Source organism: Taudactylus pleione, unplaced genomic scaffold (genome assembly GCF_031769625.1).
Source record: "Taudactylus pleione unplaced genomic scaffold, aTauple2 ptg000587l, whole genome shotgun sequence".
Classification (NCBI taxonomy): domain Eukaryota; kingdom Metazoa; phylum Chordata; class Amphibia; order Anura; family Myobatrachidae; genus Taudactylus; species Taudactylus pleione.
Window position 1 is genome coordinate 874529 of NW_028284989.1, and position 19747 is coordinate 894275.

The 19747-nt window shown below is 43.8% G+C and overlaps 1 protein-coding gene across 5 annotated transcripts in view; it reads left to right on the top strand.

Moving 5' to 3' along the window:
- ZC3H6 (zinc finger CCCH-type containing 6) overlaps window positions 1-19052 on the top strand; it is a 37064-nt gene extending 18012 nt beyond the window's left edge. For all 5 annotated transcript variants that reach the window (XM_088453783.1, XM_088453785.1, XM_088453786.1 and 2 more), the window contains 9 exons: window positions 7897-8113; window positions 8632-8768; window positions 9822-9938; window positions 10512-10623; window positions 12197-12306; window positions 13509-13582; window positions 14720-15084; window positions 16127-16222; window positions 16967-19052. In XM_088453783.1, coding sequence (XP_088309909.1) covers window positions 7897-8113; window positions 8632-8768; window positions 9822-9938; window positions 10512-10623; window positions 12197-12306; window positions 13509-13582; window positions 14720-15084; window positions 16127-16222; window positions 16967-18465 — 2727 coding nt within the window. In that variant the 3' untranslated portion in view covers window positions 18466-19052. The remainder of the gene's footprint in view (window positions 1-7896; window positions 8114-8631; window positions 8769-9821; window positions 9939-10511; window positions 10624-12196; window positions 12307-13508; window positions 13583-14719; window positions 15085-16126; window positions 16223-16966) is intronic.
- The last annotated feature ends 695 nt before the right edge of the window (window positions 19053-19747 follow it).

Genomic DNA, 19747 nt, shown 5'->3' on the forward strand with positions numbered 1-19747 from the left:
AGGATAGTCTTGTTGTATGAGGGGACATGCCATATATTGGGTAGAGGTAAAAGTCCTCTAACCTGATATTGGGAGGCTACAGGATAGTCTTGTTGTATGAGGGGGTCATGCCATATATTGAGTATTGGGTAGAGGTAAAAGTCCTCTAACCTGAGATTGGGAGGCTACAGGATAGTCTTGTTGTATGAGGGGGCATGCCATATATCAGGTAGAGGTAAAAGTCCTCTAACCTGAGATTGGGAGGCTACAGGATAGTCTTGTTGTATGAGGGGACATGCCATATATTGGGTAGAGGTAAAAGTCCTCTAACCTGATATTGGGAGGCTACAGGATAGTCTTGTTGTATGAGGGGGTCATGCCATATATTGAGTATTGGGTAGAGGTAAAAGTCCTCTAACCTGAGATTGGGAGGCTACAGGATAGTCTTGTTGTATGAGGGGGCATGCCATATATCAGGTAGAGGTAAAAGTCCTCTAACCTGAGATTGGGAGGCTACAGGATAGTCTTGTTGTATGAGGGGGCATTCCATATATCGGTTAGAGGTAAAAGTCCTCTAACCTGAGATTGGGAGGCTACAGGATAGTCTTGTTGTATGAGGGGACATGCCATATATTGGGTAGAGGTAAAAGTCCTCTAACCTGATATTGGGAGGCTACAGGATAGTCTTGTTGTATGAGGGGGTCATGCCATATATTGAGTATTGGGTAGAGGTAAAAGTCCTCTAACCTGAGATTGGGAGGCTACAGGATAGTCTTGTTGTATGAGGGGGCATGCCATATATCAGGTAGAGGTAAAAGTCCTCTAACCTGAGATTGGGAGGCTACAGGATAGTCTTGTTGTATGAGGGGACATGCCATATATTGGGTAGAGGTAAAAGTCCTCTAACCTGATATTGGGAGGCTACAGGATAGTCTTGTTGTATGAGGGGGTCATGCCATATATTGAGTATTGGGTAGAGGTAAAAGTCCTCTAACCTGAGATTGGGAGGCTACAGGATAGTCTTGTTGTATGAGGGGACATGCCATATATTGGGTAGAGGTAAAAGTCCTCTAACCTGATATTGGGAGGCTACAGGATAGTCTTGTTGTATGAGGGGGTCATGCCATATATTGAGTATTGGGTAGAGGTAAAAGTCCTCTAACCTGAGATTGGGAGGCTACAGGATAGTCTTGTTGTATGAGGGGGCATTCCATATATCGGTTAGAGGTAAAAGTCCTCTAACCTGAGATTGGGAGGCTACAGGATAGTCTTGTTGTATGAGGGGACATGCCATATATTGGGTAGAGGTAAAAGTCCTCTAACCTGATATTGGGAGGCTACAGGATAGTCTTGTTGTATGAGGGGGTCATGCCATATATTGAGTATTGGGTAGAGGTAAAAGTCCTCTAACCTGAGATTGGGAGGCTACAGGATAGTCTTGTTGTATGAGGGGGCATGCCATATATCAGGTAGAGGTAAAAGTCCTCTAACCTGAGATTGGGAGGCTACAGGATAGTCTTGTTGTATGAGGGGACATGCCATATATTGGGTAGAGGTAAAAGTCCTCTAACCTGATATTGGGAGGCTACAGGATAGTCTTGTTGTATGAGGGGGTCATGCCATATATTGAGTATTGGGTAGAGGTAAAAGTCCTCTAACCTGAGATTGGGAGGCTACAGGATAGTCTTGTTGTATGAGGGGGCATGCCATATATCAGGTAGAGGTAAAAGTCCTCTAACCTGAGATTGGGAGGCTACAGGATAGTCTTGTTGTATGAGGGGGCATTCCATATATCGGTTAGAGGTAAAAGTCCTCTAACCTGAGATTGGGAGGCTACAGGATAGTCTTGTTGTATGAGGGGACATGCCATATATTGGGTAGAGGTAAAAGTCCTCTAACCTGATATTGGGAGGCTACAGGATAGTCTTGTTGTATGAGGGGGTCATGCCATATATTGAGTATTGGGTAGAGGTAAAAGTCCTCTAACCTGAGATTGGGAGGCTACAGGATAGTCTTGTTGTATGAGGGGGCATGCCATATATCAGGTAGAGGTAAAAGTCCTCTAACCTGAGATTGGGAGGCTACAGGATAGTCTTGTTGTATGAGGGGACATGCCATATATTGGGTAGAGGTAAAAGTCCTCTAACCTGATATTGGGAGGCTACAGGATAGTCTTGTTGTATGAGGGGGTCATGCCATATATTGAGTATTGGGTAGAGGTAAAAGTCCTCTAACCTGAGATTGGGAGGCTACAGGATAGTCTTGTTGTATGAGGGGGCATGCCATATATCAGGTAGAGGTAAAAGTCCTCTAACCTGAGATTGGGAGGCTACAGGATAGTCTTGTTGTATGAGGGGACATGCCATATATTGGGTAGAGGTAAAAGTCCTCTAACCTGATATTGGGAGGCTACAGGATAGTCTTGTTGTATGAGGGGGTCATGCCATATATTGAGTATTGGGTAGAGGTAAAAGTCCTCTAACCTGAGATTGGGAGGCTACAGGATAGTCTTGTTGTATGAGGGGGCATGCCATATATCAGGTAGAGGTAAAAGTCCTCTAACCTGAGATTGGGAGGCTACAGGATAGTCTTGTTGTATGAGGGGGCATTCCATATATCGGTTAGAGGTAAAAGTCCTCTAACCTGAGATTGGGAGGCTACAGGATAGTCTTGTTGTATGAGGGGACATGCCATATATTGGGTAGAGGTAAAAGTCCTCTAACCTGATATTGGGAGGCTACAGGATAGTCTTGTTGTATGAGGGGGTCATGCCATATATTGAGTATTGGGTAGAGGTAAAAGTCCTCTAACCTGAGATTGGGAGGCTACAGGATAGTCTTGTTGTATGAGGGGGCATGCCATATATCAGGTAGAGGTAAAAGTCCTCTAACCTGAGATTGGGAGGCTACAGGATAGTCTTGTTGTATGAGGGGACATGCCATATATTGGGTAGAGGTAAAAGTCCTCTAACCTGATATTGGGAGGCTACAGGATAGTCTTGTTGTATGAGGGGGTCATGCCATATATTGAGTATTGGGTAGAGGTAAAAGTCCTCTAACCTGAGATTGGGAGGCTACAGGATAGTCTTGTTGTATGAGGGGGCATGCCATATATCAGGTAGAGGTAAAAGTCCTCTAACCTGAGATTGGGAGGCTACAGGATAGTCTTGTTGTATGAGGGGGCATTCCATATATCGGTTAGAGGTAAAAGTCCTCTAACCTGAGATTGGGAGGCTACAGGATAGTCTTGTTGTATGAGGGGACATGCCATATATTGGGTAGAGGTAAAAGTCCTCTAACCTGATATTGGGAGGCTACAGGATAGTCTTGTTGTATGAGGGGGTCATGCCATATATTGAGTATTGGGTAGAGGTAAAAGTCCTCTAACCTGAGATTGGGAGGCTACAGGATAGTCTTGTTGTATGAGGGGGCATGCCATATATCAGGTAGAGGTAAAAGTCCTCTAACCTGAGATTGGGAGGCTACAGGATAGTCTTGTTGTATGAGGGGACATGCCATATATTGGGTAGAGGTAAAAGTCCTCTAACCTGATATTGGGAGGCTACAGGATAGTCTTGTTGTATGAGGGGGTCATGCCATATATTGAGTATTGGGTAGAGGTAAAAGTCCTCTAACCTGAGATTGGGAGGCTACAGGATAGTCTTGTTGTATGAGGGGGCATGCCATATATCAGGTAGAGGTAAAAGTCCTCTAACCTGAGATTGGGAGGCTACAGGATAGTCTTGTTGTATGAGGGGACATGCCATATATTGGGTAGAGGTAAAAGTCCTCTAACCTGATATTGGGAGGCTACAGGATAGTCTTGTTGTATGAGGGGGTCATGCCATATATTGAGTATTGGGTAGAGGTAAAAGTCCTCTAACCTGAGATTGGGAGGCTACAGGATAGTCTTGTTGTATGAGGGGGCATGCCATATATCAGGTAGAGGTAAAAGTCCTCTAACCTGAGATTGGGAGGCTACAGGATAGTCTTGTTGTATGAGGGGGCATTCCATATATCGGTTAGAGGTAAAAGTCCTCTAACCTGAGATTGGGAGGCTACAGGATAGTCTTGTTGTATGAGGGGACATGCCATATATTGGGTAGAGGTAAAAGTCCTCTAACCTGATATTGGGAGGCTACAGGATAGTCTTGTTGTATGAGGGGGTCATGCCATATATTGAGTATTGGGTAGAGGTAAAAGTCCTCTAACCTGAGATTGGGAGGCTACAGGATAGTCTTGTTGTATGAGGGGGCATGCCATATATCAGGTAGAGGTAAAAGTCCTCTAACCTGAGATTGGGAGGCTACAGGATAGTCTTGTTGTATGAGGGGACATGCCATATATTGGGTAGAGGTAAAAGTCCTCTAACCTGATATTGGGAGGCTACAGGATAGTCTTGTTGTATGAGGGGGTCATGCCATATATTGAGTATTGGGTAGAGGTAAAAGTCCTCTAACCTGAGATTGGGAGGCTACAGGATAGTCTTGTTGTATGAGGGGGCATGCCATATATCAGGTAGAGGTAAAAGTCCTCTAACCTGAGATTGGAAGCAGGTAATGAGTGGGAAAGAGAAGCGCAGAGCGATGGGGTTGAGTTGAGAGAGATCTCGAGTTGAGGGTAGGTAATGTATGTTATCAGATTTTTTTAATGGTTTTGTATATTAGCAGACATATTTTCTATTGGTATCAGTAAAATAAATGCAGCTAATATAGGAGACAACTGAGTTGCAGAAGAATTATGTTTTGCAAAGAAAGTTAGTCTATTAGCTGCATTCTGAAATAGATTGTAGGGGTAAAAGTCTGGTTTTGATAGGACCAGTAAGAAGGGGATTACAATAGTCAATGCGGGAGAGAAAGAGTTATGAATGAACATTTTGCAGTCTTGTGTGAGATATGTGCATATTCTAGAAATGTTCCCTTCAATGCATATACAACAAGATGTGTAGTCAGGCTGGATGTGGGAAACAAAGGATTGTTCTAAGTGAATGTTGTCACCTAGGCAGCCAACTTGAGGTGAAGGGTTCATTACATAGAAAGAGATGTTGAATAGCTTCTGTTCAGTATTATTAGCTCCGATACTGAAAGCTTTAGGTTGTTGGTAGACATCCAAGATGAATTGGCAAAGGACATTCATCAATGCAGGCCAACACAGATGATCGAATATCTATACATTTGGCTGTCATCCACTTAGAGGAACCACATAGAGGTGTTTCTGAAATCCAAATGAGCTTATGTCTCAAAGAGAAGAGATCATATAATTAGATGCCACAAAAGGAGAGAAGGCCTTGCTCACAAGAGCTTACATTCCAGGAGGGCCGGGTTGATACAGAGAGAGAGGGGAGCAGAGTTGGCGATTGCAGAGGCTGGGATGTTTAGGAGGAAGCGTGGTAGGCTTCAATGACCAACTGAATTTTAAGTTCTGGGAGTTTGGCTGAATATGTGTCTCCGCAAGAGAAGGAGTCCCAGAGCTTTGGAGCCACGCAGGAGAAGTGGGTGTGGGGAGAAGTGATAAGAGAGATGGAGAGGCGGCAGACTTGCAAAAGCTAGAGATAAAAATGATTGACGTTGAAGATAGATTAAAAGGGTCAAAGTGGGAGATCAGTAGGCCGGGGAGGAGCAGAAATCACATAGGACGTCATTTTATTATGTGGGAGAGTTTTTGAAGGCAGCATTGTTTTAGTGTACCATGGCTGAGTTTGTGGCCGGCTTTACTGTAGACAGTTGAGTGACTGTGCTGTGACATGAATGTGATTTAAGACAAAGAGGGGTATTCAATATGAAACGTTAACTTCACTGTCGAAGATAACGTTTCATATCGGAGTTTTTTACCTGCGTTAAAGTATCGGGCGCGCTCCCGCTTATCCCCGTATTCAATATAAAATTAACGAAAACGGGAACCTCCGAAGTTGGATTTGCGTAAAGTTACGAATTTTTCCTTAAAAAAATTGTAAGACCCCCCCTAAAGTTGTAAAAACATGGGGGATCACTATGGGTACCCCCGTTTTAGCCTTTAAATGAAAGACGGGGATTTAAATAGCCGCAGCAGGTGTTTTTTCCTGACATTGAAGAAGTGATGCAGAAGAGCACTTAGGTTATTTTTTTCCTTTTTTTAAGTGGTCCCATCAAATTTGGGGTACATGAAAATGGGTACTAGCATATTTTTAAGTCCCTAAAGTAAGTTTTTAAAAATTCTGCATGTGTGCACCTGTCGCTATAATTCTATTCTAGAAAACACCGGCCGCATCCTTGCAGAATAGCCCTGAACCTATTTCCCTATTGTTTAACAATTTTTTCCCATTTTTTTTTTTTTTTCACCCCAATTTTTAAATACATTTTTTGGGGTGTCCCTATTTTTTTGTTTTTTTTGTTTGACACAGTTCTTTTTTAAATGTCATTTACAGGGGTGCAGGCTATTTTTTTTTAAGTCTGCACCCCTAAACCCCAATTCTGCACTTTTTTTCGACACCTATTCAATGGTGAAAAGTTAATCCCGTTTTTTATCAAAGACTTTTCAAAACTGCGATAAGTCTTTGAAATTGAATACGGTGTAAAAGTAAAACCTGCGATAATGACGTCATACCTCCTATATTAACGCATAAACTATGTTTTCGCTCCCATATTGAATACCCCTCATTGTATGATTAGTTCAGGACAGGTGAATACAGAAATTTGGGAAAGAAGCTGTTGCAGAGAGGTGGAAGTTCTTGAAAATGAAGATATGCCTTTTCTGTTGGTAAGAGGGGGCTTAGGGTTGGAATACATAGACATTAATGGGATGGTGTAGAGTATGCAGATGGTAATTTGATGATTTAAGAGAGGGAAAGGAGTTCTAAATCCGTCAGAAACTAAATGAGGCCTGTAGAAGTCAAGAGCGTGAACATCACGATGCATAGAAGAGTCTGTTCACTGGGAGAGGTCAAACAGGAGTTTGGAAAGAGTAGACTGGAGGCAGGAGAGGAATGTGAATAAGCAATGAGGATGCAGACATCACTGAGGGAGATGAGAGTTGCAAAGGATAAGAAATGTGGGACTCCAGCAGGGAACATGTTCAAAGAATGGTTACCGTAGTCCAGTTGTTTCTAAATAACAGTAATCGCGTTCACGCTGATTTTTATCGGACGGGGTGCTAATCACTGAGGAGGACACATTTTCATTTTGAAGGGCAAATGGTCACGATGTGTCGCGCTACAGCTGTATGGTGAATTGTGGCAACTAATGTGTAGCATAGTATTATATGGAATATTCTTTCCTAATCAACCACCGTTTTGTAATACAAGCAGCAGGGTTAGTGCTTGAACTCTGGGAATGAGTTGTGACTTGGAGATTTCTATTTGCCCATATATCATTTGGTTTATTTTGTTGCTTTCTGTTTGGGATATTAGGAAATACACATAGCAGAGACCTATTGTACGCTGTAATCTGCATTCGGCAAACAGACATTGGCTTTCCTTAGTTTGACTGATTTGTCTGCCGTCAGTCACAGCACCCGGTGCAATGAGTTTCCCTTTATAATCCTGGGGGAAGGATATGGGCCCCTGTTCCTGACTCTAAGCTGCTGCCACCACTTTACTGTTCTTTTGCTGCAATCGCGTCTGCGGCTTTATGCTGCTGACGGTATCAGCCCCTCTAGTAGCGTATGAATGTGCAAGGATTGACATTGGGCGTGTGTAGAGGTGATACCGCCTGGTGCCTCTTTAGATGCCTGTACCGTCCAAACTTGAAAAGCCCTGTGGCAGATGTCGCTTTTCCAGGTCTTCCATTCCCATTTGTTGCCGTGGAAATTCTGTCTGTTAATGGCAACAAAAAGGCTATAAATACTGTCTGCGTTATTCCGTAGGCTTTTCCCCTTCGGTGCTCTGACGGTTTGTACGTTACGTTATATATCTTCGTCACGCTTTGTCCTCCTTGTCTTGCAGTATGGGCACGTACCTGGAAATTACATGACCTCCCCAAAATCAATGCATGGCAAGAAAAATCCAATGGATTATGATGACTATAGCAATTATAGTGATGACAACTACAACGAGGAGGAGCAGGAGGATTTTGCGGAACAGCTGAAGCACTATAGACAGGCCAAGGAAAACTATGATTCATCTGAACCTCCATATAAAAAGCCATGCATGAGAATGCCAGGTAACCTCCTCTTTCAGCCAGTGTATGCCTGGTAGCAGATTGTTGGCTCTGCTTAATTTTGTTAGTGACTACATAAAGAGTTGTAGCATAGCGGTATAGTATGGTGTCTGAGCAAGCACATGTTATAATACATGCATGCTACAATACAGAGACCCACCCCTGTACATTTGTACCCCTCCTTTACCCCAGGGTTTGGATTTTGTGCATTAACCACAGCTGCAGCCCACTGGCCCAGGATCTTTGTACTGTGAGGGCGCTACTGACTCCAGTCCCGCTTAGTTCTCGACAGCGCCCTACACCACAGTTGGCACCCGGAGCTCGTGTTATGCCCCTGGCTTACATCGTCACTGGCAATGCAGACTACCTATCACTATCCTGTCCCATAATGGATCCAGTCCATTAGGTAGTTTGCCCCCTTTCAGCTATAGAGTCTCTGGGAAGTCTCCCATAATCAGAAACATAATACCTTTTAAAATAGACTCTCATCCTCAAGGAACTAATGTCCTGTCCTTCTCCAGGAGCTGATCCGCAACAGAAAGGGTTTTTCTACGGACGAGGAATTGGTCCGCAGAAGAAGAATATGCGCAAAGAGCGCGGTAGAGGAAGAGGTTCTCATAAAGGCCCAAACCCTTATTTTCAAGATGGTTTCCAAGAGGTGAGCACTAAAATGAATGTGGAAACTGTTGCAGCACTATGCCTGCTGTATATCTGTGTAAATATAAAATGGAAACAATTAGATGGATTCTGATGTTGCTACGTGGATAGGAATATCCATAAATAACAGTGAAATAATTAGGGATGTGCAGGTTCGGATTTTCCCGCCAAATTCAGATTTTTTTATTTTTTTTTTCTGCCAAAAATCGGGTCTCAGAAAGAGGCAAGACGTCATCTTTCATGGACAAACATCATCTTTCCTGGACAAAAGTCATGAAAGATGACCTTTTGCCTCTTTCTGAGACCTGATATTTGGCGGGAAAATCTGAACTAATCCGTGCCTGCACATCCCTAGAAATAATTAGAAAACACGGGGAAATAATACTAACAAATAAACTTGACCCTCCCAACAGCATATAAAGTATTGATTGATTGAATCATCCAAAACGCTGTTAATCATTCAAAACTCGTATAGAATAATCCGAATGTTTCTGAGCAATAATATATTTTGTTTTAAAACATTACACACTTATAGTTATAGTCCATCTAAAATCAAGATGGTCCCAAGAGTAAAATATAGCACCTACAGAAAAGTCATGTAACCGTCCCTAGTGATAGCGTGTTACGTAGCACTGCGCACTACTGACTCGCCTGGGGCGGTTTTGATAGTAGCCTCTGTATATGTGGGGGACCCGCGGAATATGGACGGTAGGGGGAAATCCTCATCGGAACGGGAGGAGGCTCCGTTACACACATTGTCACTGGAACAGATCTTTCTTCTTCAGGGTCCATAGGGGGTCCACAGGGTTGACCTTAGGCTATTGGTTGGGAACCAAATCCGGGCACCACGCAGTTAAAGCTTTCAGCCCCCAGGATGCACTGGGTCCACTCTCCCTATAACCCCGCCCCAAAGCCAGAGGTACCTCAGTTTGAGTAGGTGCCCGGCTGGAGTTAGGTCACTGTTATTGCAGCTATTTTATTTCATTTTATTTTTAGGAGTTTTGATGGTTGCGTCGGTATTTATAATGATTACAACGTGCCCTTTTTCTTATAGGAAAACAAGCCCATGAAGAAATGGGTGACAATGAGTCAGGACTTCATTAGTCAGCACACCGTGGAACGCAAAGGAAAACAGATCTGCAAGTACTTTCTGGAGGCACGCTGTATAAAGGTAATCCGCCGTCAGTAACGTGGAGCTTACATATATATAAATGTATAGCCATAAACCACTTTTATATGATTCCAGTAAACGGCTAGAACTTACTATATAACGGCAATTTTGCCCAATAGTTTTATACATGTCATATACGCCTGGTTTAGCATTTATTCCCACCATCGTTTTATAACGTCCGGTCATACCGCCAATGATGGACCGCTCTGGCAGCCAGTTACTGTATATAACAGTGATTCGTCTGCTGCACACAGAATGACATCCTCTTCTTTCCAAGGGAAGTCTTTATCACGGGCGGTGTGCTGGGTACAGAGTATAGCGGCCTCTGGTAGGGACCCGTTGGTGGGGTTCATTGTTGGGGCTGTGACAGATTGTAGGGCTAAGGTGACTGCTAGGCCCGCTAGCTTCTTATTGGTCACACCCCAAGAAGTGGCTGCAACAGGTCCAGAGATTCCTCTGTGTGTCCCTGGGAGTAATGTAAAATAAGACCTGAATGAAGGTCATTATATATATATATATATATATATATATATATATATATACACACACACATATACTACTTGTGTATTTCAGGGAGAGCTGTGTAAGTTTGATCACGACGCAGAGATAGAAAAGAAGAAAGAAATCTGCAAGTTCTATATACAAGGTTATTGTACCCGAGGAGAGAACTGCATCTACCTGCATAATATCCTTTCACTGCGGCTTCTCCACGTCTTCACCGTCCTTGTTTTTTCTTCTCTGCAGAGAGAACGTGTTTTTCTCCCCATATTATATTTCATGAAAACACCCTTGTGCCATCGCAATCAACAGGTGCGTGTTCCTTCTTTTTGGGGGGGTAGGGTGTTATGTCCCTGGCTCTGCCCTCTAGGGGTCAGACACGCTTGCTGCGGGGCCGTTGACCCAGTTCCCTCGTCCTGCTGATGCAGGGTGAATGGTTACTGGTTAGATTATGAGGGGGTGCTCTCTTGGCATTTCTCGGGTTGGATTTCCTTGCTGGCTGATATTCCTCTGCCTCAGTGCGTTAGGCCTTGTCCTGGCTGCTGTCACCTCAATACAGGTGTGTCTAGACTGTGAGAGAGGTCGCCCTTTACCGCCCCTTCAATACTGTATTGCGGGTTTGGATTATGCCCACCCCGATCCTTTGTCCCATGGTGTGCTGCAGCTCTCTTGCCTGTCCATTTCTGTCAGCAGTGCCCTTCAGCGACAGCCGCCCTGCCCGCCCTAGAAGGAACACTACTAAATTATTTCTAAATCTGCCACACATGGGGCCCTCCCATTTGTTGTCTTACGCGCTCAGACCATCATAGGCTTGTTCCCAGCTGCCTGTAACATCAACATGAGATTCGCCCAGCTATAGTATTACTGTCCTTCTGGCTATCCGTGATAATTGGGCAAATAATGTATATTCGACCTGATAGGTAACTGTAATAGATAATCCCTAGATTGCTAAAAAAGTCATAGCCGTTCACTGATTTGTTACACACATATATTACCTATATTAGGTAATGCCATTCTGACGGCTCTTTGTAAATAATCGCTTGACAGTGACGGGTTTACAATAAACAATCTGTTTGCCTGCAGCTTATCAATTCTGTTATTTCTGTTCCACAATGTACTGTACTAGTAGTGTACTCACATCTGCTGGTTTTTACGCAAATGATATCGTGGAATTGCTGCCGGCTGTTTACAGCTGTAAACCAACTTCTTTCGCACAGTCCTCGTCAGTTTCCAAAAAGGTCCTAGTTTACAAAATTGCTACTTTTTAATGTATGTTTTTGTTTTTTTTTCTTGACAATTTTACCAAAGGATTTAAAGCAGCAATTTTTTTATTTTTTTTTACATTTTTGATTTATTTTAATGCAAAAAAACAGCTTTAAATCCTGAAAAAAAAAAAAAAAAAAAAATTGGCCAGAAAATAAAATTGGCTTTTCAGCAAAGTTGGACCCCATTATATCACCCTCCAAATCGTGATTAACTGTAACATTTGTCGTGACATATGTTACTGTTGCACAGCCCTGTGGTAGCAGCAAGTATTCTGGTTTCCTTGGTATCCGGATGTATTGATGTAAGCAGTGTCTAAATAAGCATCAGTTGGGACATTATCTATAACAGTATATTCTCGCTCATTAAAAAATGTTTTTGCTACTGACTTTTTTTGTATTGTAGATCTAAACAGCGAGGACATTTACATATATAGTGACAATTGAATGTATACATGGTATCTATTATGGTTCTGCCCTTAACGTTTTTGCTTCTACGCGAATTTCCTTGTAAATTTTACCATACCGGGAACAAGTGCTACCAAGGTGACAAGTGCAAGTTTTCTCATGAACCTCTGAATGAAGACACCAGGGAGTTACTGCACAAGGTAAGTGTCTGAGCTAGTGACAAACACAGCAGAGTTCTAGTGAGATGACCTCCTCCGTGCTGGGGAGGAAATGGGGATTTGCCACGGAACAGGGAGCAGAGCAGACCTGTGTTTGGTGGTTCAGCCAACTTCTAATCATTTACACCAGTTAATCTTTTCTGTGCTGATGGGTGATCTCCCTGAAGTGCCCTGGTCACCCATAGAAGTGATTGTAAAGGCTGAATTCTCACCAGTATTGGTCCAGCCCACAATATGTCCGCCTCCTGTGTGTGTGTACAGTAGGCTAAGCCAGGCGTGTTCCGTAGATCACAGAATTAGGAATTGTTTGCATGGTACAAGCCATCAAAGCTGCCGGAAATAATACAGCAAAAACCGTGTAATCCGCTGTAAGTATAAGGAGGACCCATGCAGGTGACCCGAATATATACAGTATGGCATTGTCTGCTTACATAGGTGACATTTGTGGCTGTATTGGATACAACAAACACCTGTTCCCACAGGCAGAATCTCTGTATGCTTTAGGTGTTTCAATGCATTGGGGCCTATGCAGAGGTGAAGACAAGTCTGCTTAAATAGCGGGTGCTGAGTTGTACGCATCTCTGCGGCAGCACGCCCTTCCCTATCCATACTCCTGGTAACACAGGCGTCCTCATCAGCGCTCACTAGCTGTAGCAAAAGATCCGCCTGAAGACAGGTGTGATCACATGTTTGCAGAATCGTGATTCCGTCAGCGCGCCCTCACTGAACTTAGCCTGTTGTTTGTGCGAACGTGCCGCTATCACCCAGTTCCGGAGAGGCGCACTACTCCGCATCACCCGTAATTGCGTACACTCAGCAACAGAGCACGCGCATGGCGAAAACGTGCAACGTCTGTAAACACAGCCGACGTGCATTCAGCTCTGTGTCATTCCCTTTGCATATATCCGGGGTTCTTAAGTGCCATGAGCAGTTCATCTATTATGCCGGATCAGTAATGAGTCCACCTGTTTCCACAGACCGGAATCCTTAAAACATGACCTGTTGTGATGGTACTTGAGGATTGTCGTTGAGAACTGTGGGGTATATGATAACTATTATCCATAAGATACTGCAGGACGGTCCTTTAGAGCCGCCTGATGTCGCCTGGTCTGTGTTCAAAATGCAACAAGAGAAAAACTCGTCCTTGTCTGTGTTATAAAGTAATGCGCAGGTGTTCTCCCTAGGTATTAAACACTGAGGAAGAGATGCATCAGGAGGAGGAGGAAGAGGAGGAACCAGAGGAGATGCCACGACACGGGTGGGTGACCATGACTCTCTGCTTGTCCGGCTAGAGGAGATCAGAGACATTCCTCGTTTCTTATTCCTTATGTCTCAGAAAACATCATAATGTTGAAAGTGCTTCAGTTTCCTACACACTATACTGATATATAGAAATACAGAACCCTATCATTTATTCACTTTGCTCACACAGCGAAGAATGACGGTTGTGTGTTTTAAACTAATACGTATTTGTTATCGGGCCTCTGCTGCTGTACCAGTTTGCTCCATGTGTGTAGTATAAGAACAAGGTTCTCTGCGGCACTTGGAAGGGTAATTGCCAGTCGTGGAAATTTTGGGAAATGTTGAAGAATTCCCTCTACAAATCAATAACTAGTTTACTTTCCTCTAACTACTAATAAGCATTATTGTATAAAGAAGGCCTCTTGTTTTCTCAAAGCCAGTGAGCACAAAGCCCTGCAAATTGTGTAGGCCTCTTATTTAGTGAGAGGAAATGACATGAGATTGTTCAGATGGAATCGGTATTAAATACCATCGGCTCAGTAACCGCCGGTTCAAATCCCGACAGCGGCATCCCAATATCTGAAGCTCCCAACAGGGGTGGTAAGTATGCTACCCCTAACCCTCCCTTAGTGATGCCTAACCCCCGCACCCTAAACCCATACCTTCCGGGAGGGTGCCTAACCGTAACCCACCCTCCCTGGGGGGTGCCTAACCCTAAGTCCTTACGGGGCTGCCTAAACTGGACCTTACCCCCCCATTTACCTTTGATCAGGCTGACGCCTATCTTTAGTCCCGGGTCAGGTTTCCACTGTCAGGATCCCGGCTGCCGGTAATCTGATTACATCCTGTTAAATCTTCCAGGAGTTGAGGGTAGTAGCAGCTATGCTGGCGTTTTAGTTCACCAGCAGGTAATGACTAAGATAAAGTGGACAGAGGCTCCAGACGGAGAGGACCAGAAAAGTATTATTATAGGTGATCTAAATTGTAATAAAGAGGTTAATTGGTTTCTTTTGCCTTCAAGATCTACGTGGGCTGATCATGGCGCATACGGGGTGATTCAGGGTGTTACCACACATGTAGAATGCAGCATACTGAATGTTAGTCTGTACCAGTGCTCTTGTATAAACCATGCATTTTGTCACCTTTACTGTAGAGCTACATTTTACAACCAGTCATATATGGGAATGCCGTACCCAGTAAATCGCCCATCAATGTACAACTCGGAGCCATTGCCTGAAACCGGGCCCCTGACGCCTCCGCCACCATCCGTGTCATTGTATGGCAATCCAGGCATGAATGCGCCATTCAACGCACCTGCAGTCATGGACCATGGCCCAAACCACCAGAGAGAGGGCGCCAATACACCCGGGCCTCCTTTCCTCCACAGCGCAGACGACAGGCCGCATGGGATCCATCCACAAGACAGCTACCAGTCTGTCCAAAGCGCACCTGGGTTCTATGACAACTACTACTCTCAGCAGGCTGTCCATCACGTGCAGCCCTCAGCCATGGCGGAATGTGAGTTCTTCCTAAATAATCCCCCACTATGGTGGACAGGGACTGTTTTGTTCTCCATTCCCTGCATTCTGTGTCGTGCAAGTGACCTACTGTCACCCTCCTAGGAATGGTAGTGTAGAACTGAATTACAATGATAAGGTTAAATAAGAAAATTGGAAGTATTTCTCCAAATAGTCAGTAAAATAAATACATTCTCTGCATATTGCAGAGATTAACCGCCATTGCTACCGCTAATTAATTATTTTTTCACTTCGTTAAATATAGGGAATAAGGGACAGGAATAGAAAATAAAATGTTTATCTTAACCATAGAGAGACCTTTATATACAGATGTACGCTCCTTTTTGTGCCCTAGAGCGTGACTTAGATGGTCCCCGACGCGTAGCAATTTCCATACTTTAAAAACTTTTTCCTGAATTTTGCTTTAATGGGAAATCAATATATTCATACAAAACACAGCTAACTTATTGTAACATGCTTTCCTCATTTGAAATTGTCAATTTATAGTGATATCACAAAGGTTCAATACTTCATAAGACATCAGCTATATTCACATCTGCATTTTAAGAATATATAAAAAAATATTTATCTCTTGCAGTAAGGCTGGGGAACACTGGACCAAGTGATTGTAGGTTGGGGCTGGGGTTGGCACTTAATGTAGCTTTAAATCCTAAAATCCTCCCCCCTGCAATCCCACAATTTCTGTGTTTTTTAAGTGCTTCAAAGAGTAGGGCACGTTTTAGAGGCCCTTTGTTCTAGCTAGTTTTCCAATTTTTTACGGTTTCAGGATTTTTTTTGCCTCTGGCGGCACCAACTTTGGGCGTACAGTTCTCCGGTCAACCAGCGTTGCCTCCCCTGGGGGCCGCATATTGAACGTCCCCATTGTCCAGTGTTCCCCAGCCTTGCCGCAAGAGAAAATAAGATACTCCATTTCTAATACACTTTTGATATATTGTACAAGCTGTAAACATCCACACAGGTGTCTGAATATGTTTAAGGCTACCTGTCATTTTAAATGTGTGTTCAATTTTTCTGACTTTCAGCTATGCATAAAGTTTTGTTTGCGAGAATCGGGAAAAAAATGGATGGTTCAGAGGCCGACAATCTTCCACCACAAAGATCAGTGAGCAGAGAAGAGGGTACGTGTGTGCGCACTGTACAATCTGTACAATTATAGACCTATACACTGGGAGTGCAGGTATTCTAGTAACTCCATTGCTACAGCAAGCCTCAGTAGATTGTAGCTACACCTTATGCAAGTATTTAACTGCATAGACAAATACAGACATGTACAGTGCTCATTATAAGACTGTCTAAATCACCGAGTGAGCCCCCCGATATCTCTGCCTATCCTTCTAATTAGCATTATGCACTAAAGGCTTTAATTAATCTTTTTTTTTCTGCTCACGACATGAGTATGGCTGACCTCCGAGCTGCCATTAAGGCAGCTTAGAGGTCACCTATACTTTTAATTTCTTATTGCGGCAATTTAAGAAATGAAAGATTTGTCCAAATCCCGTCTCTGCCAATGCGTAAAGTGATTACTGCTGAGCATGCATGTGGTGCCAGGGAGGGACCTCCAAAACCCCCTCTCAGTAACTTTAGATGACGTCTGATACCATCTTAAGATGGCGCTAGCTGCTGGGGCCAAGCTCGGCAATACTTTGCATTCTGAAGCTTGACAAATTTGCCATTTAAGCAACCCACATAGAAGCTGTTTTGGAGCTGTTTTTGGGGATGGAAATGTATGGCTCACAGCAGATATAGGAGATCTCTGCTGCGTTCCCCTCCAGGTTACATCTAGGGGGATACTTTTTCTTTTGCGGGGATCCTCCAAAAAAAAAAAAAAAAGTTTTTTTTACTTTTATTCTATTTTATTTCAGATGAGTTTGCCAACTGGTACAGCAGTGAGGAGGAGGATGAGAGCGGTGTTAGTTCCATCTTAAAAAAGCTGAGGAACCAAACACAGTTGGCGATGGGTAACTCCACAGAACAACAGCCGGCCACTCAGAATTTTGACCCAAAGCTGACAAAAGACAGGGTGGCAGGAGTGCAGACTTTTGATCCTCGTGTGAGGTCTGCCCACGGGCAAAGCCCTGGACAGCAGGCTGAAAGTATCGCCTCAGACCCGAGACTCTTACGCGACCCAAGGAAGATGAAACCTAACGAGACCTCCTCTGCCAGTCACGTTGCTCAGTCTGGGGCCAACGTTAAGCCGAAAGGGACAGATGAGGACGATGAAGATGCTGAGCGGGAGCTGAGAGAGAAAGCCGCCATGATACCACTAGAGACGTTAGCAGGTGTCAATTTAAGAGACCCTCGGTGTAAGCTGAGGCAGTTCAGTCACATAAAAATGGATATTATACTGTCCAAACCCAACTTTGCCAAACTAATTGTCTGGGCTCCTGAGGATTTACTCCCAGTTCCCCCTCCGAAGCCCGACCCAGTTTCATCCATAAATTTGCCGTTACCTCCGCTCATTGCCGACCAGAGGCTTAATAAGTCCCGGGGCCTGGTCAGTGATCTGCACCAGTCCAGCTCTGACCCACGGTTAGAAAAGTTAGATCCAAGACTGGAAACAAAAGCTAAACTAGCGAGTATCGCAGCCAAAGGCAGCTTCGGCGATCACACGGATTCCCACGTGGTGGCGATCAACAAACTGAGCGATCCGCGGCTGCAAAAAAATCTGCAGTCCAGACTACACCGATCGCCCAGCTCTGACAGCCAGTCTGCAGCGACGAAAGACGCCGTTTCACAAAAGGTAGACCCCCGCCTGGCGGCGAGATCGGCAATGGGCTTGTCGCCAACATCTGTTAAACCTGCTCAAGATGTCCTTTCAACTTACGCTCCCAAAGTGTCCCCTTCTAGCGGTAGGTTGGGGACTCCAGCGTCTATACTGAAAAATATCAGCTTATACAATCCCCGCGACGCTGCTGCACCCTCTTCAGATCCGCCCTCAGTCGGGGCAGGAGAGAGCGAAGCGCAACAGAAAAGGATTGCCAGTCTAAGCAAGCCGTGCAAAAATGAGTCTGGGGCAACGGACAGCGAGCAGCAAACCACGTGTTCCGCCGGAGTGGTGACCCAGGCAAAAAACGCACCAAGCCAAGAGGATAGCGAGGACAAACCGGAGAGTCCAGAGGACAAATTGGAGCCATCGAATAAATCTACATCCGCACAGCCAAGCACTGCGCCAGCAGTCCACAATCTGCCCATCCAAGTCTTGTCAGGACTCATAAGACCTCAGTACAGTGAGCAAAGACAGATCAAACCAGCAGGTGCTGCCAGCCAAGTACCAGACACTAAAACTGAGGTGGATGAGGACGACAAGCCTTTGAAAGAGGTTTTCAAAACCTTTGACCCCACCGCTTCCCCATTTTGTTAGCCCCACCTCTGTTTCTCAGAAGAGACGTTTTGTAAATAGTTCATCCCCTTCCCCCTTCTCTGCTGGTACATTACTGGCTATATCCTGCTCTCCTATTTATTTGTACATTATATCCTACACCTCTACGGTGATCCCAGTCTTTTCAATGTAGATGTCCACCGTGCCCAACCGCATTTTCTGTGGTATTGTGTCTTTTTTTCTTTCTTTTTCCTTCTGTTTTCTTAATCTCATGTGATCGTGGATCGTGATAAAAACCTTGACATCATAGATTACAATAAAGCACTTTCATTGTACATAGAGCATAATGTGAAAATGATACATGTATATGTAACGTGCTAAGCTCTTGGACTTTTTCCGCACATGTGTATAACTGTATGGTATCTAGCAATATAATGTAAATGATCTATACTGAAAAACACAGGCTTACAGAATTGTATAGGGTCATTTAGTGTTCATTCTAAAACCCTGCACCTGTCACAATCCGTGCAGCTCCTCCTTCCTGACTGGGGTGTTGCTCTATGCTCTGGTGCTTCTAGCACCACTGGCCTGTATCTGGGCAGTTTGTTGCATCAGCGGAGTGTGCTAGAAGCACCAGAGCAGAGAGTGACACCCCAGGCAGGAAAGAGGAACTGCACGGGATGTGACAGGTGCAGGGTGCTAGAATGAACACTGGGCCACTAAGCTAAACACAGCTCAGATAGGATTCACTTTTCTCTCCGTTTCAGTCTATATCACATTTTATTGCTGTCAATAAATTAAAAAATTGTATGTATAACTATGTTCATTTACCTATAGGTGAAATTGTGTTTTAAACAATTTTATTATATAACTGTTGATAGAGAGGATAATAGGACAGTCCTGCAACATTGATACTGAGGACAGGAGATGTCTGAAGTGGGTTTTTTTTTTTTTTTTATTATTTCTTTTTCAATGAAGCAGTCATTACTATACTGTGTGTGTAGCTTAGGCAATTGTGTGTATGTGTTTTGCATGGTATTTTTGTATTTTCATTTTATGTTGGTGTATTTTCACTTCCTGTTCTTGATTTTGTTTATACATTTTTAACTAAATATTTAAGCAAGTTATATTAATCTGTTTAAGTGCACAGGTTATGTTTTTGATGGTTTACCCTTGCTTGTAAAACTACTATTGGAAATATATGTTATACTATTACTTGTATGTGCTTTGATTAACTTTTGCATGAAAAACGTAAATTTCATAAATTGGAAGGATTTTTATTTAGCTCTCTCTTTCATGCCTCCTTTATTACAGCATATATAAT